The 26024-nt window shown below is 35.0% G+C and overlaps 1 protein-coding gene across 1 annotated transcript in view; it reads left to right on the top strand.

Annotated features, from left to right (window-relative positions):
- The window catches only part of SENP7 (SUMO specific peptidase 7), a 137876-nt gene that overhangs the window by 32670 nt on the left and 79182 nt on the right, over positions 1 to 26024 (top strand). The window contains exons 4-5 of the mRNA XM_052642117.1: positions 3646 to 3743; positions 20644 to 20841. Of these exons, the coding sequence (XP_052498077.1) occupies positions 3646 to 3743; positions 20644 to 20841 (296 nt within the window). The remainder of the gene's footprint in view (positions 1 to 3645; positions 3744 to 20643; positions 20842 to 26024) is intronic.

Genomic DNA, 26024 nt, shown 5'->3' with positions numbered 1-26024 from the left:
CTTATCCAACTCTTTGCTACCCCCATGGACTGCAGCACACCAGGCTTCCCTGTCCATCACCAACTCCCAGAGCTTACTCAGACTCATGTCCATTGAGTTGGTGATGCCATCCAACCATCTCATTACTCTTTTAGCAACTTTCAAATATACAGTACAGTTTTGTTCACTAAGTCAACATGCTGTACGTTATATCCCCAGGACTTACTTATAACTGGAAAATTGTACTTTTTGACCATCTTCACCGATTTTCCCCAACTGTCAACCTCTGTCTCTGGCAACCACAAATCTGTTCTCTGTACTGATGAGTTAAAAAAAGCTCTGCATATAAGTGAGATCATATGGTATTTATTTTTTCTCTGACTTATTTCACTTAATATAATGCCCTGAAAGTGCACCCATGATATTGCAAATGGCAAGATTTCCTTCTTTTTTATGGTTGAATAATATTCCGTGTGTGTGTGTGTTTGTGTATATAACATGTTTTGTTTATCCATTCACCCATTGATGGACACTTAGATTGTTTATACCTCTTGGCTATTGTAAATAATTATGCAGTGAACAAGGGTTGTTGATAATTTTTTTCAGTTAGTGATTTGTTTCCTATGGATAAATACTCAGAAGTTGAAGTGGAATTGCTAGATCATATGGTGATTTTTATAATTTGTTTTGAGGAACCTCTGTACTGTTTTCTGTAGCGTCTCTGCCAATTTACATTCCTATAAGCAGTATACAAGAGTTTCCTTTTCTGCTTATCCTTGCCAGCTCTTTATGTCTTGTCTGTTTGATAAGAGCCATTCTACCAGGTGTGAGGTGATGGCTCACTGTGGTTTTGATTTGCATTTCCTTGATGTTTAGTGATATTAAGCACCTTTTCACATACCTGTTGGCCATATGTATATCTCTTTTGGGAAAATGTTCAAATCCTCTGCTCATTGTAAAATTAGATGTTTTTGCTGTAGAATTGTATGAATTCTTTGTATATTTTAGATATTAACCTCTTATCAGATATGTGTTTCACAGGTAATTTTTCCAGTTCTATAGATTGCTTTTTCATGTTGTTGATGGTTTTCTTTCCTGTGCAGACATTTTTTTAGTTTGATGTAGTCTGTTTTCTATTTCTATGTACAAGCTATTTTCTATCTTTATGTACTCTAGATACTTTGTATAACTAGAATCATAGAGTGTTTGTCTTTTTGTTACTGGCTTTTTTCACTTAGCCTAATGTCATCGCTTTGGGAAAAACCCTCTTCCTCCTGTGTTTCTCCTTTATTCTCAGACTACTATCATTTTCACAACACTTCTCCCACCACATGTGTGTGGATTTTCCCCCACCAAACAGTCCTCTGGGACATGAGCTGGGTGTCCTGCAGTTAATCTCAATTCTGCCTGGTATGCTGCGATTCATGGGGTCGCAAAGAGTTGGACACGACTGAGCGACTGAAGTGAACTGAACTGACACTACCTGGAGATAGTTTTAGATCCCACAGGTTATGGGCTCAGTCCCAAGACTGCATCCGCTCCACTTCAGATGCCAGTCACAAGTCCAGGTTGTCATCTGTGCTTCTGACCAGTTGGATATAAATCTGAGGTTCCCATGATTTCCTCCTCAGGTTGGATTAATTTATGCTAGAACAGTTAACAGAACTCAGGGAAACATTTATGTACATTTACCAGCTTATTAAAGGACATAATAAATAATACAGGTGAACAGCCAAATGAAGAGATGCATAGGGCAAGGTCTGGTGGGTCCCGATTTGCAGGAGTTTCTTCTCTGTGGAGGTGGGATTGTCGCCTTCCTGGTATGTGGATGGGTTTCACCAGCCTGAAAGCTCTTCAAACCTCGTACTTTTGGGATTGTAATGGAGACTTCCTCCCATAGGCATGACCGATAATTAACTCTGTTTCCAGCTTCTCTCCCCTCTCCAGGGAATGGGAGGCAGAGATGAGAATTCTAAGCTCATAATACTGACTTGGTCTTTCTAGTGACTAGCCCCTATCTAGAAGCTCACCTAGAGTCACTTTATTAGTACAAAAGATACTCCTGTCACCCAGGAAATTAACCAGGGTTTTAGAAGCCTTGTGACAGGAATTGGGGTTAAAAACCAATATTACAGCGAAAGATACTCTTATTACCAAGGAAATTACAAGGATTTTAGGAGTTCTGTGTCAGGAACTGTGGGCAGAGACCAATATGAGTATTTTTTATTATCTCACAGTCAGAGTTCATCCATGTTGTAATGTATATCAGAATTTCCTTTTTTTTTTGGTAAGGGTAAGTAATATTTCCTTACGTATATGCCACATTTTGTTATTGTTGATATTATTATTGATGGGACACTTGATTTTTCCACCTTTTAGCTGTGGTGAACAGTGCTGCTTTGAACGTGGATGTATAGATACCTCTTTGAGGAAGACAGTATTTTTTAAAATTGAACTGTAGTTGATTTACATTGTGTTAGTTTCAAGTGGACAGCAAAGTGATTCAGTTGTACATATGTATACATATTCTTTTCGATATTCTTTTCCATTATGGCTTGTTACAGGACATGAGTATATTCCCTGTGCTATACAGTAGGACTTTGTTGTTTATTTTATATGCAGTAGTTTGTACTGCTGATCCAAAACTCCTCGTTTTCCCCTCCTCTGCCCCCTTTCTCCTTTAGTAACCATAAGTGTTTTCTATGTCCCTGAGTCTGTTTCTGTTCCATAAATAATTCGTGTCATATTTTAGGTTCCACATGTAAGTGATATCACAAAGTATTTGTCTTTCTCTTTCTGCCTTATTTCACCTAGTATGATAATCACTGGATCCATCCATATTGCTGCAGATGCTATTATTTCATTTTTTATGGCCAAATAATATTCCTCTGTGTGTGTGTGTGTGTGTGTGTGTGTGTGTGTGTGTATAAGAATCTTCCTACCAATGCAGGAGACGCAAGAGATGCAGTTTCCATCCTTGGGTTGCGAAAATCCCATGGGAAGAAATGGCAACCTACTCCAGTATTCTTGCCTGGGAAGTCCCATGGACAGATGAGCCTGGTGGGCTATAGTCCATGGAGTTGCAAATAGTTGGACATGACTGAGCACACACACACAACTCTTACCACATAAGGAAACTAATGTAAAGAGAAGATAAATAATTTTTTTGTCTAGACTCACACTGTTGCATATTAACTAAATCAGTTTTAACTGTTGTTTCTAGTTAGATTAAATTTAAACAGTGTTAATAAGATATTTGACTCTTTCATAAAGTTTCTCCATGTAATAGTTCATAGGGAATTATTTGTAATCCCTTCCAGTTTTTTATAAATGCAGTTACTTCAGAATTGCAGATTCTATTTAATTGACAGATAATTATTTTTATATTTCCTTAAACACATTCAACATCTTTGGTTATGTAAGCTTTTGAATTTTAAAATGTCGATTTCCTGACTAAAGTTACCTTTATATTTTTAAATGTCTTTCTTCTATTATTTAGTGGGTTTTTGTTTCTCCACCAGCTAAAGATGCCAGGTTTTTTTGTAGATTGCATTTTTACCCCTCTGTTGGCTGTTTAATTTTTAAATAAAAAGAAAATTTATGTGTCTTTCAATTGTTGTATTCTCTATTATTGAAATTCCAAATTCCATTTTTTTTTTTCCTTAGTTGAAAAGGAGCCTAAGAAATAAGGTCCTCTCTCTAGACCATAAAAGTAAAAAAGGTGTACGTGGTCATCCTGTCACTTCTAAGATATCACCAGAAAGGTAAGATACATGTATGTGTGTGACACAGGATGGTCTTATGCTATGTAAAGTGTGACCATGAATGATTCATTTAACCTTTTTGGGTCTCAGTTACCACAGCTTCTAAAATACAGTGATTGACTTCAGTGGCCTTTATGGTTGCATGTAAGCTCTGACTTTCTGTGATTCTCAGTCATCTTAACTTCTTGTTTGTGTGTTTGGAACATCTTGCAAGATTTATCTAATAAAGCGAGGGTTATATATAAACTCATTAACATGCTGGGTTCATCACTTGTGGTCTGTAGTGAAAAAAATGCCCCAGTTAGCAACTGCAGTCCTATAGTCATAGTATTAATGAGTAATTGATATGCTGAAATTAAATAGCTGTGGGATTCAAATTACAATTTTTACTAGAAGGAATTCAGAGCTAAATTTTTAGTATTGGACAATAGTAAATGCTTAAAAAGTTGTTATTTTGCAAAAGGCTATATTTTTTAAGAACAGTAAATGAATAAAAAATGACAGTAACAAAGTAAAAATTAAAATTTTGGAGAGTTGGCACAAGTTAGACGACTAATTGGAATTCTTGAACTTAAATCAGAGCTCTTTGTAAGCTATTTAGTCTGAATTTGCACCTTTCAAGTGAACTGTCCTTAGTAAATAAATATATCAGGGACTCTCTATCCTTACCAATACTTGCTTTCTCTCCCTTCTTCCCTTCTTTCCTTCCTTTTTTTCCATAGTTGTCCTAGTGGATATGAAATGATGTTTCATTGTGGTCTTAATAAATGTTTCCTAATGACACTGAGTGTCTTTTTACGTGCCTGTTGGTCATTTGTATATCTTCTTTGGAGAAATGTTTGTTTAGATCCTTTTCCTGTTTAAAAATTGTGTTGTTTATCTTTTTATTGTTGAGTTTAAGAGGTGTTTTTTTTTTTAATGTTCTGGGAGACAAGTGCTTATCAGGTATATGGCTGGCAAGTATTTTCTTTCACTCAGCTTTTCAATTTATTGATGGTGTCCTTTGAAGCACAAAAGTTTTTTTCACTTTGATGAAATCCCATTTATCTATTTTTCTTGTGTTGCTGTGCTTTTGTTCTCATATCTAAGAAACTGTTGCTTAATCTGAGGTCATGGTGATTTACTCTTGGGTTTTCTTCTAAGAATTTTTATAGTTCTAGCTCTTAGATTTAGGTCTTTTATCAATTTTGACTTAATTTTAGGTATGGCATGAGATAGGCATCCAAATTTATATCTTTGTTAGTGAATATGCTGTTTTCCCAGCGACAGTTGTTGAAGAGGTACCAATTTTTCTTGCTACCTTTGTTGAAAATCAGTTAACGTTAATATACAGGTTTATTTCTGGATTTGAAATTCTAGTCCATTGATCTATATGTCTGTTTTTACCTCAGTACCACTGTGTATTGCACACTGTATTGTAATTTGTGGTAAGTTTTGAAATTGGAAAATGTGAGTCTTCCAACTTTATAATAGTTTCAAGGTTTAAAAAAATTAAAAAAAAACACAACTTTTTTTGGCTTTACCACCTGGCATGTGGGATCTTAGTTCCCTGACCAGGGATCAAACCTATGCTCCCTGCAGAGGAAGTATGAAGACTTAACCACTGCCAGTGAAGTCCCTTTTCAAGATTGTTTTGGTTGTTCTGGGCTTTTTGCATTTTCAGCTGAATTTTATTTTTTAAAAATATTTATTTATTTTATTTTGGGGCTGTGATGGGTCTTTGTTGCTGCATGTGGGCTATCTCTAGTTGTGGAAAGTGGAACTACTCTTCACTGCTGTGCATGGATTTCTCATCACAGTGGCTTCTCTTGTTGTAGAGCATAGGCTCTAGACACATGGGCTCAGTAGCTGCAGCTTGTGGGCTCTAGAGCCCTGGCTCAGAAGTTCTGATGCATGGGCTTAGCTGCTCCTCGGCATGTGGGATCTTCCCAGACCAGGGATCAAACCAACGTCCTTTGCATTGCAAGACAGATTCTTAACCACTGGACCACCAGGGGAGGAGCTGAGGAGCTGAATTTTACAATCAGGTTGTCATTTTTAGCAAAACAGCCAAAAGGATTTTGATGGAGGACATGTTAAAAATCTGCAGACCAACTTGGGGAGTATTGCCATCTTAACAAATTAAGTCTTGTGGTCCATGAATATATTTTTCCATTTATTTAGGTCTTATTCAATTTCTTTCAATAATATTTTATAACTTTCAGTGTGTCTTGGACATTTATTGTTGAACTTATTCCCAAGTATTTTCTTCTTTTGATGCTCTTGTGAATGGAAATGTTTTCTTAAATTTATTTTCAGATGTTTCACTACTAGTGTGTAGAAATCCCATTGATTTATATATATTAGCCCTGATTTATATACTGTGACCCTGTTTGTCTTATTAGTTCTAGAAGTTTTTAGTAGATTGCTTGGGATATATATACAAGATCATGTCACTTGCAGATAAATATGACTTTACTTCTTCCTTTTCAACTGTAGGCCTTTAATTCCCCCCCCCCCCCCCCCCGCCCTTGTCTGATTGTCCTAGTTAGAAAATATAACATATAATGGAAGAGTCAGACACTACTGAGCAACTGAACTGAATGGAAGTGGTGAGAGTAGAAATCTTTGCTTTGTTCCCAGTCTCAGAGGGAAATCGTTTAGTATTTCACCATTAAGTATGATGTTAGCTATAGGTTTTTTATAGATTTCCTGCTATGGTTTAAATGTCTGTATATTCCAGCAATCCATATGTTAGTATCCTAATACCCAATGTGATGATATTTGGAGTGGGGCCTTTGAGGGAGTGCTTCAGAAAAGAGGATAGAGCCCTCGTGAATGGGATTAGTGCTCTTTTTATAAAAGAGACCTCTCAGAGTTTCCTGGTGCCCTCTACCACGTGAGGACACTTTGAGGAGTCTGCAGTCTTCAGCCCAGAGGAGGGCTTTCACCCAGAACCTGACCGTGTTGGCTGGCACCGTGATCTTGGACTTCCCAGCTTCCAGAACTGTGAGAAATAAATGTTTGCTGTTTGTAAGCTGCTGAGTCTGTGATGTTTTGTTGTAGATTAAATAGACTCAGATATGCCCTTTTTTGTGTTGAGGAAGTTCCTTTGTGTTCTTAATTTGTTGGAGGCTTTTTGTGATGAATGTGTGCTGATTTTGTCAAATGTTTTTTCTGCATTTATATCATATAATTTGTATCCTTTATTAATATAATATATTACATAAATTGATGTTTAGATCTTAAACCAACCTCCTATTCCTGGGATAAATCCCACTTTATCTTGATTTATGATCCCATTTATTTGTTACTGGTTTCAGTTTGCTAGGATTTTTATTGAGGATATCTATGTTTGTATTCAGAAGGGAAAATAATCTGCTATTTTCTAAAGTTGTCTCTGTCTGGCTTTGGAATGAGGCTAATAATGGCCTTGTAGGATGAGCTGAAATGTATTCTGTCTTACTTTGGTTTCCAGAAGGGTTTCTGAAGGATTGTGATTAATTCTTGTTTAAGTGTTTGATAAAATTCACCAGTGAAGCCATCTGGTTATTGGTGGTGAATGTGCTTACATGCATATGTATGTGTATCTGTGAATCTTTCAAATTACACAAATTCAGAGTTTTGCTCGTTATAAGTCTTTTGAAATTTTCTACTTTTTAAAAATGAGTCAGTTTTGCCAGCTTCTGTTTTTCTAGGAATTTGTGTATTTTAAGTTATCTAATTTGTTGTCATACATTTGTTCATAGTATTCTAACACTGTTTATAATTTCTGTAATATTGCTGGTGAAGACTGTTCTTTCATTCCTGATTTTAATAATTTGAGTGTTTTTCTTTTTTTTTGTTCAGTCTACCTGGATAATTGTAGATTTTCTTGATCTTTTCGAAGTACCAAGTTTTGGTCTTACCAGTTTTCTCTGCAGGTTTTCTATATTTAATTTCATTCATTTCCACTATAATCTTATTTTCTTCTTGATTTGGACATAATTTGTGCTTTTTTTATAATTTCTTAAGATATATAGTTAGGTTATTGACTTGAGATCTGATATCTGTCTTCTTTTCTAATATAGGTGTTTAGTTTTAAATTTTATTCTGAGCACTATTAGGTGTACCTCATAAATTTTGGTGTATTGTGATTTTCTTTTATTAAGCAAAAGTATTTTCTAGTTTCTAGTATGATTAATTCACTTGATTTGAAAATGTGTATTGTTTAATTTCTATGTATTTTTACATTTCAAAGATATTCTTTTATTCATATAATTGGCATATAACATTATATTAGTTTCAGATATGCAACATAATGACTCTACACTTGTATATATTGTGAGGTGATCACCACAATTAGTATAGTTAACATCTATCACTCACAGTCACAATTTTTTTGTGATGATAACTTTAAAGTTTTATTTTTTAGCAGCTTCCAAACATACATTATCATATTATTAACCATAATCATAATGCTGTACATTACATTCTGATGACTTATCTGTTGTTAATTGTTAATTGAATTCCATTGTGATCTGAGAATGTTTTATATGATTTCACTTCCTGTAAATCTGCTGAGGTTTGTTTGTGGCCTGGCATATGGTCTTTCTTGGAGAATGTTCCATGTCTTTGAGAAGAACGTGCATTTTGTTTCTATTTATTGGCGTGCCTCTAGATGTCTTTTAGATTGAGTTGGTTGATAGTGTTATTCAAGCCTCTGTGATTTTTTTTGTCTCATTGTTCTATCAAGACTGGGGTTTTAAATGTTGAACTATTATTGTTGAATTGTTAATTTCTCCTTTCTGTTAGTTTTTGCTTAATGAGTTTGTCATCTTATTATTATATATATGTATTTTATAGTCAGGCTTCCCAGGTGGCGCTAGTGGTAAAGAACCCACCTGCAAATGCAGGAGACAGGAGACATAGGTTTGATCCCTGGGTTAAGAACATCCCCTGGAGGAGGGCATGGCAACCCACTCCAGTTTTCTTGCCTGAAGAATCCCTGTGGACAGAGAAGCCTGGTGGGCTGCAGTCCTTAGGGTTGCAAAGAGTCGGACCACTGAAGCCACTGAGCACCCATGCATGTTTATAGTCAGTATATCCCACTGATGAATTAACCCTTTTGTCAATGAATTATTCCTCATTGTTTCTACACACATTTGATGTTATTTTTTCTTTAAAGTTTATTTTGTCTAATACTGATATAGCCACTCTACCTGTCTTAAGGTTGCTGTTTGCATGGTATACTTTTTCCGTCATGTTACTTTGAACCTACTTATTTCTTTGAGTCCAAAGTGTGTCTCTGTTCTAGGCATACAGTTGGATCTTATCTTAGTCTTTTTGGACTACCATAACAAAATACTATAAGAGTAGGTGGCTTATAAACAAAAACGTTTATTTCTCATGATTCTGGAGCCTGAGAAGCCCAGGATCATAGTACTTCCAGATTCAGTATCTGCTGAAGGCTTCCTGGTTCATGAATGGGCATCTTTTTACTGTGTCCTCAAAGAGTGGAAGGAGCCTTCTCTTGAACCTTTTTTTTTAATAACACTAATCCCTTAGATGAGGGCTTTATCCTCATGACCCTCCCAAAGTCCCCATCTCCTAATACCAACACTTTTGGGGGTTAGAATTTCAAAATATGAATTTTGAGGGGAAACATACATTCAGAGTGGTTCCTAGGTGGTGCTGTTGGTAAAGAACCATCCTGCCAATGCAGGAGACATTAAGAGGCTTGGGTTTGATCCCTGGGGCGGGAAAGTCCCAGGGAGAAGGGCATGACAACCCACTCCAGTATTCTGGCCTGGAGAATCCCATGGACAAAGGAGCCTGGTGGGCTACAGTCCATAAGGTTGCACAGAGTTGGACACAACTGAAGCGACTTAGCACACATACATTCAGAACATAGAAGATCTTATTTTTTATTTTATCATAAGCTGCTCTCACAATCTCTATCCTTGATTAGGTTATTTAATCCATTTATATTTCATGTGAGTCAAGGTGTCAGCAAGGCTATGCTTCCTTTGAAGGTAGTAGGGAATAATCTGTTCCATGTCTCTCTCTTTTCTTCAGGCATTCAGTCCTCCATATTTACACATTTTCCCTGTATGTCTTCATATTGTCTTCCTTTTGTGTATATCTGTTTCTGCCATTTTTATAAGGACGCTACTCATAAGATATAGGCATACTCTGTTTTACTGTTTTTCACTTTATTGGCACTGTGCAGATACTGCATTTTTTACAAATTGACTTTATAGTAATTGTGTCCCTCTTACTGTCTCAATGGGACTTCTCCTTTGTCTTTGGATATGGGTTATCTTTTTTGGTGGGTTCCAGTGTCTTCTTGTTGATGGTTGTTCAGCAGTTGTGATTTTGATGCTCTCATAAGAAGTGGTGAGAGTGCATCTTCTACCCTGCCATCTTGAACTGATATCTGTTTTTCACAAACTGAATGTTGCAGGCAGCCCTGCATTGAGCAAATCTATCTGCACCGTTTTTCAAAAAAACATTTACTCACTTTGTGTCTCTGTGTCACATTTTGGTAATTCTTACAATATTTCAGAACCTTTTCACTATTATTATATTTGTTACGGTGATCTGTGATCAGTAATTTTAAAAATTGAAGTATAATTGATTTATAATACTGAATCAATTTTGTGTGTATGGCCAAGTGATTCAGTTGTATATTTTTTCAGATTATATTTTATTGTAGGTTATTAGAAGACATTGAACATAATTCTCTGTGCTATATAATAAATCCTTGTTGCTTATCTGTTTTATGTATGGTGGTTTGTATTTGTTAATCTCATAATCGTTATTTGTCCCTCTTTCCCTTCTTCTCCTGTTTGGTGACCATAAATTTGTTTTCTGTTTCTGTGAGTCTTTTCTATTTTGTGTATAGGTTCATTTGTATCATTTTTTACACTCACATAGTACTTGTTATTCTCAGTCTGAGTTATATCACTAAGTACAGTATTTTCTACATCAATCCATGTCTTTGCAGATGGATCTTTCTTCTTTAGGACTGAGTAATATTCTATTGTATATTTGTACCACATTTTCTTTATCTATTCCTCTGTCAGTGGACATGTAAGTTGCCTCCATATCTTGGCTATTGTTAAATAGTTCTTTAGTGAACATTGGGATGCGTGTATCTTTTCAAATTATGATTTTTTTTTTTTGGATATATGTTCAGGAGTGGCAGTGGTGTATCATACGGCAGTTCTGTTTTTGTTTTTGTTTTAATGAATCTTCATACTGTCCTTTGTAGTGGTTGTACCGGTTTATGTTCCAACCAAAAGTTTAGGAGAGTTTCCTTTTCTCTACACACTCTCCAGCATTTATTGTTTGTAAATTTTTTGATGATAGCCATTTTGACCAGTGTGAGATGATATCTCATTGTATCTTTGATTTGCATTTCTGTAATAATTAGTGATGTTGAACATCTTTTCATATGCTCCTTGGCCATCTGTATGTATTGTTTGGATAAATGTCTAATTTGGTCTTATACTCAGTTTTTGATTGGGTTGATTTTTTTAAAATATATAGAACTGCATGAGCTGTTTGTATATTTTGGAGATTAATCCGTTGTCTGTCTCATCACTTGCAAATATTTTCTCCCATTCTGTGGATTGTCTTTTCATTCTGTTTATGATTTCCTTTGCTATGCAAAAGCTTTTAAATTTAATTCGGTCCTATTTGTTTATTTTTGTTTTTATTTCAGTTACTCTAGAAGGTGAATCCAAAAAGATATCACTGTGATTTATGTCAAAGAGTGTTTTTCCTGTGTTTTCCTCTAAGAGTTTTATAGTGTCCAATCTTACATTTAGAGCTTTAGTCCATTTTGAGTTTCTTTTTGTATATGGTGTTAGAGAATGTTCTAATTTTATACTTTACATATAACCATCCAGTTTTCCCAGCACCACTTACTGAAGAGACTGTCTTTCTCCATTGTGTATTTATTGCCTCCTTTGTCATGGACTAATTGACTGTAGGTGTATGGATTTATTTCTGGGCTTTCTGTTCTATTCCATTAATCTGTATTTCTGTTTTTGTGCCAGTATCATACTCTTTTAATTACTGTAGCTTTGTGGTATAGTCTGAAGTCAGAGAGCCTGATTCCTCTAGCTCTGTTTTCCTTTCTCAAGATTGCCTTGCCTATTTGGGGTCTTTTGTGTTTCTATACAAATATAAAATATTTTTGTTCTAGTTCTGTGACAAATGAATACTATAATGAATAAAACTGCTGTGTGCACACTCATGTACAAGTGCCTGTATGGACACATTTTTATTTCTTTTGGGTAAATACCTAGGAGATGGGTTGTTGAGTCATTGAAAGTACATTTTCAACTTTGTTAAGAAACTGCCAAATGATTTCCAGAAATAATTGTGTCATTTTACATTTGCACAAGCGGTGCAGAGAGTTTTACTTCCTCAATCTTCCTGTCAGGACTTGTATGGTCAGTCTCTGTCATCTTTCCTTATAATATATGTGTAGTGATATCTTTTTTTTTAAGAGCTATGTTTAAAAATTTTTTTATTTATTTGTTTGTTTTGGCTCTACTGAGTCTTGGTTGCAGCATGTGGGCTATTTATGTGGGTTCAGTAGTTGCAGCACATAGGCTTAGTTGCTGCGTGTGGGGCCTAGTTCCTTGATCAGAGATCAAACCCATGCCCCCTGCATTTGAGTGCAGAATCTTAGCCACTGGATCATTAGGGAAGTCCCATGTAGTGATATCTAAATGTGGTAATAATTGCATTTTGTTGATGAATGAGGATATTGTTAAATATCATCATTGTTAAATATCAATAAGCATCTTTTCATGTGTTTATTGTTATTTTGTATATTTTCTAAAGTATCTGTTGAAATATTTTGCTCCCTTTCCCATTTTATGAAAAGACAAACTTTTTTTTTAAAGACCAGAAAGATGAGATTAATGATACTGAGCATCTTTTCACATGCATATTGGCTATTCATGTGTCTTTTCTGTGATGTGTTCATTTATTTTGTCCTTGAGGAGGAAGGACACAAGACTCTACCCCCCAGTGGTTCTCTGACTGGGGCCATAATTGGACAGACAAAATACAGATTAATAAGAGAAAAACAAACAGAATCTATTCAACACATGCAGTGTGCATATACATGGGAGAAATTCTATAAAGAGTAACTCAAAGGAGTAGTTACAGTTTAGGCTTATATAGTGTATTAACAAAGGACAATAAATTTCTAGAGAAGTGATAAGACAGAGGAAAAAGGTTTGCTATTCCAAGGATGGTGAACTGTGGGATAGAACGTATATGGGGGAAACTAATAGGAGATAATGTTTGATTAGTAAGGCTTGCTATGCGAATTACATTCCTCGGCTGATAAAGAGTCTCCGGTGATAAATAGTCTAAACCTGCTTTTAGGCAAGCAAGGCGTGGACAGGGAGCCTTTTTGGCATCTACTCTCAGTTGCTTTCAGTTCAAAATAATCCTTGTGCCAAAGTGGCATGTTTTGTGGTAGCATATTTTTATTTCCTGCACCCCCCCTTTTTTTTTGAAGGACAAGAAATAATAAAATTAAATTATGAAAAAAGAAACTAAAACACTGCCTTCATTCCAGCTGTCAGTTTCTAGAATCTAAAAATAGGACACCATGTTTTGAGGAGTGATTATTTTTTTTTCCTGAGTTTTGAATTTAGCCAAGTTATATCACTGTTATACTTATGCATTCATTGAAAAACTGCTTTTGTTGAAAAACTTAAATCGAACAAAATTTGAAAAAAAATTTTTTTTCTATTGTGGTTTTGCTGAGGTTTTTTTTTTCATAATTACAGATTTTTACATGTATGAAAAGAACTACAGAAGAAATGTGATATAATTTTTATTTTCTGGGAGTGATAATTCTTAAACTTTGAGTACGTCAATCAGCAACTCTTTTCCCTTGTAAATTAAATGAATAGTAGAGTAATAATTCGTAGCTTAGAAGGGGACATTTTGTAAATAGACTATTGGATGATTCTAAAAAGCTTAGGTGAGGACTTCCCTGATGGTCCATTGGCTAAGACTTTGCTTTCCCAATGCAGAGGGCCCTGGTTGGATTCCCAGTCAGGGAATTAGATCCCATTTGCTGCAACCAAGAGTTTACATGCTGCAGTGAAGATTGAAGATCCTACATGCTGCAACTAGGACCTATTGTAGACAAGTAAATAAATAATAGTAAAAAAGAAAAGCTTAGATGAGACTTCCCTGGTAGTCCAGAGGTTAAGACTCCTCGCTTCCACTGCAAGGGGCACCAGTTTGATCCCTGGTCAGGAAACTAAGATCCCTTGAGGTGTGGCCACACACACACACACAAAAAGCTTACGCATGTACTTTAGCAGGGATGTTATATGTATCATCAGTAGAATATTGGGTTAGGTGGAGATCTTCATTTAGCTGTCCTCTACTCTTTATTTTTACTGTGAAATATAATGTATCTACCAAAAAACGAATAAAGGGTAAACCGTTTAATAAATTATTCATTATAATTTAATATGTTTTTATAAGGCAAATATATTCATATAACCACCATTCAGGTATAAAATAGAAAATTAGCCCAGAAATTCCATGTACCTTTGTAGTTACAACTCCCTTTCCTCTTCTTTAAAACTAACCTGTCTCCTAATCTTACTTTTTTGGGATAGTATTGACACCTAAGTGTGTCTCCCTAAATACTAAATTTAGGTTTTATTTTGTCTGGTTTGAATGTTTTTCTTTACTCTTTAAGTTTCTATTTGAATATCTGTAGAAATAATAGGGCTAGGTGAAATTGTAAATTGATACAGCCACAGTGGAGAACAGTATGGAGATTCTTTAACAAACTAGGAATAAAACTACCATATGATCCAGCAATGCCACTACTGGGCATATACCTTGAGAAAACCACAATTCTAAAAGACACAAACATCCCAGTGTTCATTGTGGCACTGTCTACAATAGCCAGGACATGGACACAACCTAGATGTCCCTCAACAGGTGAATGATAAAGAAGTTGTGGTATATATATACAATGGAATATTGCTCAGCCATGAAAAGGAACAAATTTGAGTCAGTTGTGACAAGGTGAATGAACCTAGAGCCTGTTATACAGAGTAAAGTAATTCAGAAAGAGAAAAACAAATATTGTATATTAATACACATATATGGAATCTAGAAAAAATAGTACTGGTGAACCTGTTTACAGAGAAGAAATGGAGATGCAAATGTAGAGAATGATCTGGTTGAAACAGCAGGGGAAGGAGAAGGTAAGAAATTGAGAAAGCAGCATTGACATATATAGACCATCATGTGTAAAATAGGTAACTAGTAGGAAGCTGCTATATAACACAGGGAGCCTAGCCTGGCACTCTGTGACAACCTAGAGGGGTGAAATGAGAGGGGAGGGAGGCTCAAGAGGGAAGGGATATGTATATAGTTATGACTGATTCATGTTGCTGTATGTCAGAGATCACTACAGCATTGTAAAGCAGTTATCCTCCAGTAAAACATAAATAAAAACGAGAGCCTAAAAAAAATGTTCTGAATCAATAATATAAGAATTGATTCCTATGTGGTCTCTAGATACTTAACTAAATAGAGTAACAAACCCTGGCTAATAGTTTGAGGTATATTTATTTGGATTATTCTTTTCAAACTGGAGTGTGTTTTATAGATGATTTTTATATTCTTAAATAAATATTAAATGAGTTTTTAAAAAGAATGCTAGGACATTTAAATATAGAAGTTTTTAAAATTTACCTTTAATTTTGGGGAAAAAGATTGCTGCCTTCTGCTTTAGAATATTATTAGATTACAATAAAGCAAATTTATGAACGTGAAATATGTATTTTCACAGATAACCCAAATTGTCTTTTTCACTTAGAACCAATAATTAGAATTACCAGTAAAATCACCAATGGTAATTCTTTTTTTTTTTTTTTAAACTTTTTATTTTGTGTTGGAGTATAGCCAATTAGCAATGTTGTGGTAGTTTCAGGTGAACATTGAAGGGACTCACCCATGCATAACATGTACCAATCGTGATTCTTACTTGATTTGGGTGAATAGAAAAATGACATTTTCCAACATTGGAGATTTTCATATTTAACAATTTTTAAATTACCGTTGGGATATTTTTTCAAATAATTTAGCAAATTACTAATAGTTTTCTAATTAGACTGAAAAGTAGAACTTATATATCCTTAAGATTTTACAAGTGTTTTCATTTGATCATTTAGAATTTTAAGTTATACAGTTATAAAACCTTATAAAAGAGTAATCCTGAATGTAAAAAATAGTTTCTTTTCACTAATTAATAGATAGTTTTTGGCTAGGTAAACATGTTTACTGTTCTTTACAGAATAAATTGGTTGATATTTCTCTACATAAATAGTGTTTGCTTAGCATAGAAAAGAGAAATAAAGACAAATAGAAAGCAGGAAAAAACACAGCCAGCCACCCTTAAAATTTAAAGTAGAAGGTTTTAAGAGACCAATAAGTAACATTCTGTTAAGCGGTTTTATCATGGTATATACTTAACCATTCTGCTATTGCTGGGATTTTAAAGTTGCTTGTATTTTTTGCTGTTATAAATAATACTGTGATGAACATCTTCATGCATAACTTTCCCCCATACGTTTTGTATTTTTTTGGTACAAGATTCCAGGTGTGGAATTATTTTGGTAAGAATAACAAACATGCAAAATATTGTTAACATTTCCCCACATTTATGCTTTCTCAGTCTTTCATTCATATATTTAAGTGCATATTACATATGCACATTCACATACACATTTTTTTTTCCAGAACTATTTGAGAATAAGTAACAGACATCAGGCACTTTACCTCTGAATACTTTAGCCTGTACTTCTTAAAAACAAGGAATTCTTTTACATGATAACCACAATACATCATGAAGAAGATAGATACTAATTTCTTTTTTAATATCATTTTTGGCTTTGAACTACATTAAAAATATTTATTTATTTATTTGGCTGTGTCGAGTCTTAGTTGTGGCACATCTGGTCTTTATTGCATCATGTGGGATCTTTGGTTATAGTGCACAGACTCTCCATTTGCCGCACACGGGCTCAATAGTTGCTCTGCGCGGCCTTCAGTAGTTATGACACACAGAAACTTCACTAGGGCGACATATGGGCTTATTTGCTCCATGGCATGTGGGACCTTAGTTCCCTGACCAAGGTTTGAACCTGCATCCCCTGCACTGCATGGCGGATTCCTAATCTCTGGACCACTAGAGAAATCCCTATAATAATTTCATATTATCATCTCATATAAAATCTAGAATCAGAATTCTCTAAAGGTCTCCAAGATGTCTTTTTTTTTTTTAAATCTAGGATCAAATTGAGGTTCATGCATTATATTTTTTGGTTTTTATGTCTCATTAGTCTCTTAATCTTCGAATAATCCCTCCATCTCTTGACCCCCTTAAACCATGACACTGACTTTTTTGAAGAGTTCGGGCCACTTGTCTCATAGGATGTCTTATATACTAGATTTTAAAAATTTTTCTAGGTTTGTCCTTATGATTAGGTTCATGTTTCATTTTTGGCAAGAATGCTTCATAGCTGATGTCATTTGCTTATTGCATCATATGAGAGGATACATAATATCTCTTTGTCCCACTGTTGGTGGCCTTATCTTTGATCACTTGGTTAAGGTGCTAGCTGCCAGATGTTTAGTTACAAAGATGCCTTTTTCCTTCATAATTAATAATCGTTTGTGAACCTGATTATCTGTTTGCATTGTGCTGACATCAAGGTGGCTGAGCACTAATGGGGAAAAAATGACAAAACAGAGTATGTTTGTGGTGTTATAAATTCATAATTATTAATCTTACTGGATTTCTCAATCCCAAGATAATCCTACTGTGTTTTGCTAGTCGTCCTGTGTTCACCCTCTACACGATGAAGATTTGAGGCCTTTTCTCTCCTCAACCTTGTATTCCTTTACCTTTCATATCACTCTGAAAAAATGATCTTGGTTTCTGGAAGAAGCCCATCATAAATCAGCACAGTGGAGCAGTTAAGAGTGCTGTCAGCAGAGTTGAGAGTGTATAGCTCTGGATCCCACTGTCACTATTCAACCCGTTTTACTGTGGGCCAAGTTATTAATCATTCTGTCTTGGTCTTCTCCGTTATAGAGCAGTTACCTTTGTACCTCATGGAGTTGTTGGTGTTCAGTTGCTCAGTCGTGTCTGACTCTTTGTGACCCCATGGACTGCAGCACGCCAGGCTTCCCTCTCCTTCACCATCTCCTGGAGCTTGCTCAAACTCGTGTCCATTGAGTTGGTGGTGCCATCCAACCATCTCATCCTCTGTCATCCCCTTCTCCTCCTGCCTTCAGTCTTTCCCAGCATCAGGGTCTTTTCTAGAGTTGGCTCTTTACATCAGGTGGCCAAAGTAATGGAGCTTCAGCTTCAGCATCAGTCCTTCCAATGAATATTCAGGATTGATTTCTTTAGGATTGACTGGTTTGATCTCTTTGCAGTCCAAGGTACTGTCAAGAGTCTTCTCCAATACCACAATTCCAAAGCATCAATTCTTTGGCACTCAGCCTTCTTTATACTCCAACTCTCACATCCATACATGACTACTGGAAAAACCATAGCTTTGATCTCATGGATTAGTTGTGAGGGTTAAATGAGGTAAAGCATTGTAAAGGGCTTAGCATAGTTTCTGGCATATGGTGCATATTCAATAAATACTAGCTCTTTCTACGCCACTTCCTAAGAAACTTAATTATAATGTTAACTATTCTGTCTCCTGTATCATCAATCTCTCCTACTTTGTTGACCTCTTTCCTATAAGCAGTTAAACTTACACAAATATTTTCTATCTTAAGCTAAGTAACCAATAATTAACTCAGAAGACCTATCTTGGATCTTACATTTATCCTCAGCCCTTTTCCTGTATTGGAGAAGGCAATGGCACCCCACTCCAGTACTCTTGCCTGGAAAATCCCATGGACGGAGGAGCCTGGTGGGCTGCAGTCCATGGGGTCGCAGTCCATGGGGACCGAGCGACTTCACTTTCACTTTTCACTTTCATGCTTTGAAGAAGGCAATGGCAACCCACTCCAGTGTTCTTGCCTGGAGAATCCCAGGGATGGGGGAGCCTGGTGGGCTACTGTCTGTGGGGTCACACAGAGTCGGACACGCCTGAAACGACTTAGCAGCAGCAGCAGCTTGTCCTGTATCCCCCTTTCATAACTGTCAACTGCCTACATTTGCTGTATCTATGGTCCCTTTTCTTCTTTCCTGTTTCTCCTCCCACCATTCCGTTAAACTATCCCTAAGTCACTATCACCTCTCTAAATTCATTATTTTTTCTCTTCATGTTTTCTTTATTCTTCACAAAAGATCACAGTCATCTTTTTAAAAATACAGCTATGATATCATCATTCTTTTATTAGAACTAGGGGATTGATACTGTTGTTGACATTAAAGTTTCAAATCCTCGATATAATCCACACAGTTCTGCCTGACTGTCCATCTTTATACAAATTTCCTCTTCATTCTAAGCACTTGAGCCAGGTAAGTCCTTTAATTTTCTTGAACAGACTTTCCTCATGTCTGAGCATTTACATTTTATCCTCCTTTTTGAACCACTCTCCATTTTCCACTTGTTTCCTTTGGATAGTTTCAACTTCAGTAAAACTTCCCTTATCTGGTTCAGCAGAAATGCCGCATCTGTACTTTTTTTCATATTGCTCATTACAGTTGTAATTAAATAGCTAATTGGGTAATTCTTCCTTGAAATGTAACCTCCACAAAGGCAGGAACTGTAATTGTTTTGTTTGTTGCCAGTTGTTTTGCTGAAAGGTATTTGGTAAGTATTTGTTGGATGAAGAATAAATTTTTATTCATTCATAGCAATGTCTCTCATCTTTTTATTGTTTAATGATAATCCTAAAATCTATAAGTTTTTCTTTAAACCTAAAATGTGTGGCATTTCAGTGCTTTCTGTAGCGGCTCCTTGGAAGAAGCAGCAGCTCCCGCTTCTTTTACTAGATGATCTGAAGATACAGCCCCAAGGGGCAGGTGCAAACAGGTCATTTCTTTGACATCTGTTTTATCTTAAAAATACACAAACACTGCTTTCTGTTTCTTAATATTCTTACTTTTGTTAAACAAAAAGGGTCTAAAACTGATAGTAGGGAGCAGAATAGACACATTTCTAATTAAACATTTTCAATTCTTCCCACAATTCCTCATTTGACATTGTTTTACATCAATGTACTGTGTTCATTGTACTGTGTTTCATGGTTCAAGAACTGAACACAGTTCTCCAAATATTATCAGTACAAAGATATGTTAAATGAGTAAAGGGCAAAATGTAATGAGGCAAAAAGCTGACAGTGCTTGGATTTATCAGTTTTACTTTTGAAATTGGTATACATACAGTGTTTTAAGTTGACCTATTTTTAGAAATAAGGTAAACTTAAATGTATCTTAAGACTATATAGAGGTAAGACTGTAGATGATGTACTGTTATCTCTAGGTTTAATTTATGTTTTCCAAATCAACAAATCCTAAACTAAGAACACATTTGTAATGCAGGAAGTGGTTGCCTTTGTGAGGTGATGTGCAGATGAATATTGTTCCACTGATAGTGTGGGTAAGCACAAATTGGTTACCAGGAATCCCAACAGCTTTGCATGTGTGTGACCATAGTTGTAATATTTCAGACAGAATTCTGAAGAAAATCCCAATTTAAGTGAAATGTGCTTTAGTTTTTCATGTATATTTGAGAATGGTTAGGCAGATTTTTTTAGTTATGGTATTTACTACTCTGGTTAATTGCTTGAAGAACTGAATTAGAATTCCTGAAGGTTTTCATTTGTTATAATTTGTGATGAATACATGTATTATATATTTAGTACTGCATATATTAATTATTTATGTGTGTAACAGGCAACTCAAAGTTATGTTGACGAATGTCCTATGGACGGATTTAGGACGAAAATTCAGAAAGACCCTACCTAGAAACGATGCTAATTTATGTGATGCCAACAAGGTGCAATCTGACTCATTGCCTTCGACATCTGTTGACAGCCTAGAGACATGTCAAAAATTAGAACCTCTTCACCAAAGCCTTAATTTATCTGAAAGGTATGTTGTTCAGTATTGATTTTGTTCAGCTTACTGCACTGGAAGTACTTTAAGTCCAATGATCTTAAAAATAAGATTGTTGGAAATGATCTTTAAGAAAATTGGCATATACACGTGTGACTCCCTCAAGTCTTAAAGCTGACAATCTTCATTTACAAAGTTAATGACTCTACATTTCGTTAAATCGATTGGGTTAGAATTATTTTAAAAAACAAATAAAATTCTTAGTACATTTAACTTAATAATTTGATTCCATATACATATTTTTAGAGATTCACGTATATAAAATGAAGAACTAGATATAGACAGGCAGATAAGGACCTAGATTTTGTTAGGTAAGGACCTAAATATTATCTCAAAGGTATGTTAAAGATGAAAGGAAGAAAAACAAGTCTGTGTGTCTATGGCTCTTTTCATTTTCTGCATCTTTAACATTTGTTGTTGTTCAGTTGCTTAGTTGTGTCTGACTCTTTGTGACTCCCTGGACTGCAGCACGCCAAGCATCTTTAACATACCTTTCAAATATTATTTAATCTAGGTCCTTACCACTTTTTACTTTGTGAGCTTTCTTGTATTTTACATGCATTTTTAAAAACAGGAGATGATTTTGAATTATTATTCCCAGATTTTTAATAATAAATATGCAGTTTAATTTTGAAAGCTAACAAGACCTGTTTTGTTCTATATTAAAAAAAAAATTGTATGTGAAGTTTGGGACTAAAAATTAGAAATTAGCTCTGGGAATTTGTGACCTATCACATCATGTTTTTAATGTATTTCCATTTACAGTTTTAACCCTTAAATGAATTATTTTTTTAGGGGAAGTATTTAGTTTCAATTAGAATAGCCTGTCATTAGCTAGATGGTGCTTTGATTATTTGGTATGTAACCTTAATGGCGATTTTTTTTAGCAATATTTTTAATATTTATTTTTTATCCATTTATTTGACTGTACTGGGTCTTAGTTGTGGCATGTGGGATCTAGTTCCCTGATCAAGAATTTAATCAGGCCCCTTGCACTGGGAGTGCCATCTTAGCCACTGGACCACCAAGGAAGTCCCTAGATAACAATTTATAAGTGCTTTAAGCCAAGGTCCAGCTGCAATGTCGTGACTTTCAGCACAGTTATTTTAAAAATTAAAGTAGAACTCTGTCAAAACATTTGAACATAGTATTGTGCAGTCCTTTTTTTTTTTAAAGGACACTTCTTTTAAAAATGCAAAAACATAAAAAGCTATATAACAGGAATTCCTATACTGTATCATACCTGATGTAAATTAAACTTTCTAAAGCACCCAAATCTTAGACACTTAGCTTTAGTAATTTATGAAGAAGCAATTTACTCTCATTGTCCTGAAGTACAGCGTTTTTCCTCCTTAGTACAGGTGAGCTATTCCTTTACTGTCCCGCTAGATCTAAATAAAGGGGACTAGTTAAAGGGATGGCCCTTCCAATCCCTTTGGTTCTTTTGAGAAGCTCCAGCTCTCCTCCAGATGACATCCATCCCCTCATCCCATGTCTAATCTTTTTGAATTAGAACAGCGTGATTAGAACAGTGTAATGTTTCATCCCCCAGAATAGTTTTTCTCACCAGAAATTGTTAGCAGCTATATTATGTGTTCAGGAAACTTAAAATATAATGTGAAATAGAGTCCTAATAAGATTCTAATTTGTTTTTTTTACTGTGTATGTATGTGTTTCTGTTCCCTTACTCAGATGAACTACCAGTTAGTCCAGACCTTCCCCTCAGCTCCAGGTGTCCTAGGTTTAGCTTGTTTCAAAGTGAGTGAATCATCTTTGTTTTCAGACTTGTTCCTTTTTGTCTATCTCCTCCCTGTCTGAATATATGACTCCTTTTCACACTTAGTTCTTCGCATTAAAACTTAGAAATTGTCCTGGCTCCTGTTTTCCCCTTACTCATTGTATCTAATCATTTATCTAGTCTAGTTATTTTTGCCTCCTAAATCTGTCTTCAAATGATCTTTTCTTCCTCTTTCTCACCACTGCCTCAGTTCAAACCCTGATAACTTTGTGCCTTTATTATTCTGATCATAATTTTATTGGGCTTCCTGTGCGTAGTCTTTTTTTTCATCTTCATTATTTCACCATATTGTTGCTGAAGTATGAAGATGTTATGTGTTACTCTGCTATTTAACATCTTCCTGTGGCTCCAGATAATCTTTAGGTTAAAGTTCAAACTCCTTACCTTGGCATTACAACGTCCATAAGGATTGCACCTTGATTGTCTCTAGCTTTGTGTCTGTCTACTCTTCCACATTCAGTACTGTGCTTTAGAATTAGGAAACTGCTGGGAGCTCACTGAATGCATAATGTTGTTTTATACCTCTGAGCTCATGCTTTTTGTTCTCTTATCTTGGGAAAAATTTCCTTTTCCCCTTTATTGACTGATATTGGTCTTTAACACTGAACTCATTTCCATCTTCTTGGGAAGCCTTCTTCGATTCCAGCTGCCACATCTGCATTTGATCCCTTTCTTTGTCTGGGAAAGCTGCCTATTCTATATCATAGCACTCATAACACTTAATGTGATTTCTCTGCCTCCCTTACTATAAGCTTCATAAGGGCAGAGACTACATTTTATTATTTTTTCCTTGCACAGTACTGGGCACATACTAAATTCTCAATAAACATTTGCTGAGATTACTTAGCAGTTCCAGTCTCTTCGATTGAAATGTCTTTTCCTCCACCCAAACCAATTATCTGCTCTGTAATTTTGGTCTCAGACAGGAAAAGAGATATTATAAACTTCAGATAAGAAAATTGGAGAGGTGTTTAGGGTATAGGTTTGGATAGATGTTTTCTGTGTGGAACTTGCTATCTAGAATAGGAGACTTAGACATTCTTCAGACTTTGCTTAACTTTGATGTGATACTGTCTGTCTTATTTTCATTTTACTTGGCTAAGATGTCATTATTTCAGAAAGGTGAAAGGAAGAAAAACTTATGTTTGGTTCTTAATTTTAACTTAAAATTTAACTACCGAGTAAACCAAAATTACTTATTCATTCCCAGCAATGGCTTCTTTTCTTTTTTTTTCTTTTTAAAAGTTTTGTCTACTTATTTTTAAGTAATTTTAAAATTTTATATTGGCATATAATTGATTTACAACGTTGTAATAGTTTCAGGTATACAGAAAAGCACATTCTGGGATCTAAAGGTAGTGATCTAAGTATGTGCCCTTTAATGAAGACAGTTTAGCCTTTTAATTTCTGGATAAAGTTGAGAAGAGAAACAGAAAATATGTGATCCCAATCAGTCTTATTAAATAATGAAGGAGAGAGTCAAGAGTTTTAGAAATGTCAAGCTAGCAGTATGTGGGATACACACATATCTTTTAAAATAAATAAGCCATAGTTTAGTTTAGGTTTTATCTCCATACGTGGTTCATATCTGTTTTCCTGGGAGAATATTTCCAGATCTTTATAAGCCTTGGTCAGTAGGCAAGAAAGAACCTAGTGAGAGATACCTGCAAAACCTTTGAGAAGGTAAACCGTCTTTATCTTGTCTTCATTGGTTAACACCAGAGATTATTAGAGACATAGTGAGACAGTGTACAATATTCTGTTATAAAAAGTTAACTCCTGGTTCTTGGGATTTCCCTAAATGGTGTAATTATATTTATCTGTGTTTTTCTTAAGTTTATATATGTTTGGAGTTTTAAAAAATTACATATTCCAGATATTGTGATGGTATGACTTTTTGGACACCCTGGTATTCCTGTAACCTTAAGACTTTTTTAAGCCAGCAATGGTTTAATTGAGTGATACTTTATTCACTTACAATATTGCTTAGTAAAAGAAAAGGGTAAATTTAGAAAATTTGTGTATTATTTTAAGAAGGTAATTGAAAAATTTAAAAAAAATTTTATGTAGCTTAAACTGATTTAGAAAGTAATATTTTGAATGATACCATCTGGGATAAGAATAGATTTATAGAAACCCTATTAAAATGCCACAGCACAATTTTAGCAAAACGTTCATCTAAATTGGCAGCAAAATAAAAACTAAATTAGTATTGTTATCTTTTTACTTGTTATTTATAGCTTTAATGCCAGATGCAGTTATGTTATCTGTCAACAAGGGTTCCATTTCTTTAAAAATTTGCCCTTAACATCAAGGATATCTAATAGCTCCTATCAGATTTTCAAAGTTTTCTCCCATTTTTTATTTCAGTCTTATATTTACCTTGCTACTTAGGTGTGGGGTGGAACCCATAATTTGTAATTGAAACAATTAAGGACCAGAATGTGTATAGAGACACATTCAATAAATGATATTATTTCTCAGGCCAGTATACTTTCTGCTTCATTTCACTGTTACAAAATTTGGTTCTTTGGTTTAGCGTATTATGTTTTGAAATATGCTTTCAACATAATAGTAAGGCTTTCCTGGTGGCTCAGATGGTAAAGAATCTGCCTACAGTGTAGGAGACCTAAGTTCAATCCCTGGGTCGGGACAATCACCTAGAAAAAGGAATGATTACCCACTCCAGTATTCTTGCCTGGAGAATTCCATGGACCGAGGAGCCTGGCAGGCTACTGTCCATGGGGTTACAAAGAATCAGACACAACTGAGTGACTTAAAACTTTCACTTTCATAATATTAGTAAGTAAAATTAAATCTGTTTTACTTACTGATACTATTTGCATACTTGAGAAAAAAATTGGATGGACTGTGTGAAATGGCAACTTTCTGCTGTGTTGAGATAGTACAAGAGATGAAGTATATACTTTTATATATTTCTTGTTAATGTTCAGAATCTTTTGTACTGCTGGCTAGCCCTAGAATTTCCATGGTAGTGCTAACTTATAAATTATATACCAAAAGGCAGTTTAGATATTATAAACTTAGTTATCACTTTATAGATTTGTATTCTGTAAGGTTGTCACACAAAACTCTGTTTCTTCAAGGTACCCAAATTACATTAAGTTGTAAATAATTAAAGAAAGATGTTTGGGCTACAGTGTGTATTAAAAAGAGCTAGGAGTACTATAGATATTGCTAATTATTTAATTATATGCTTTTCTAAGAAGATATTTTCATTAAGATTGCAGAGCAGAGCATGATAAATTATGACAATTAAATGCTAATTGAAAAGATAATCTAGAAGTTTGGGGAAGACTTCAATAATAAGAAGATTAAAATGAGCATCCATTTATTATAT

This window comes from Budorcas taxicolor, chromosome 1, assembly GCF_023091745.1.
Source record: "Budorcas taxicolor isolate Tak-1 chromosome 1, Takin1.1, whole genome shotgun sequence".
Lineage (NCBI taxonomy): Eukaryota > Metazoa > Chordata > Mammalia > Artiodactyla > Bovidae > Budorcas > Budorcas taxicolor.
This window is presented reverse-complemented; position numbering and strand designations above follow the sequence as displayed.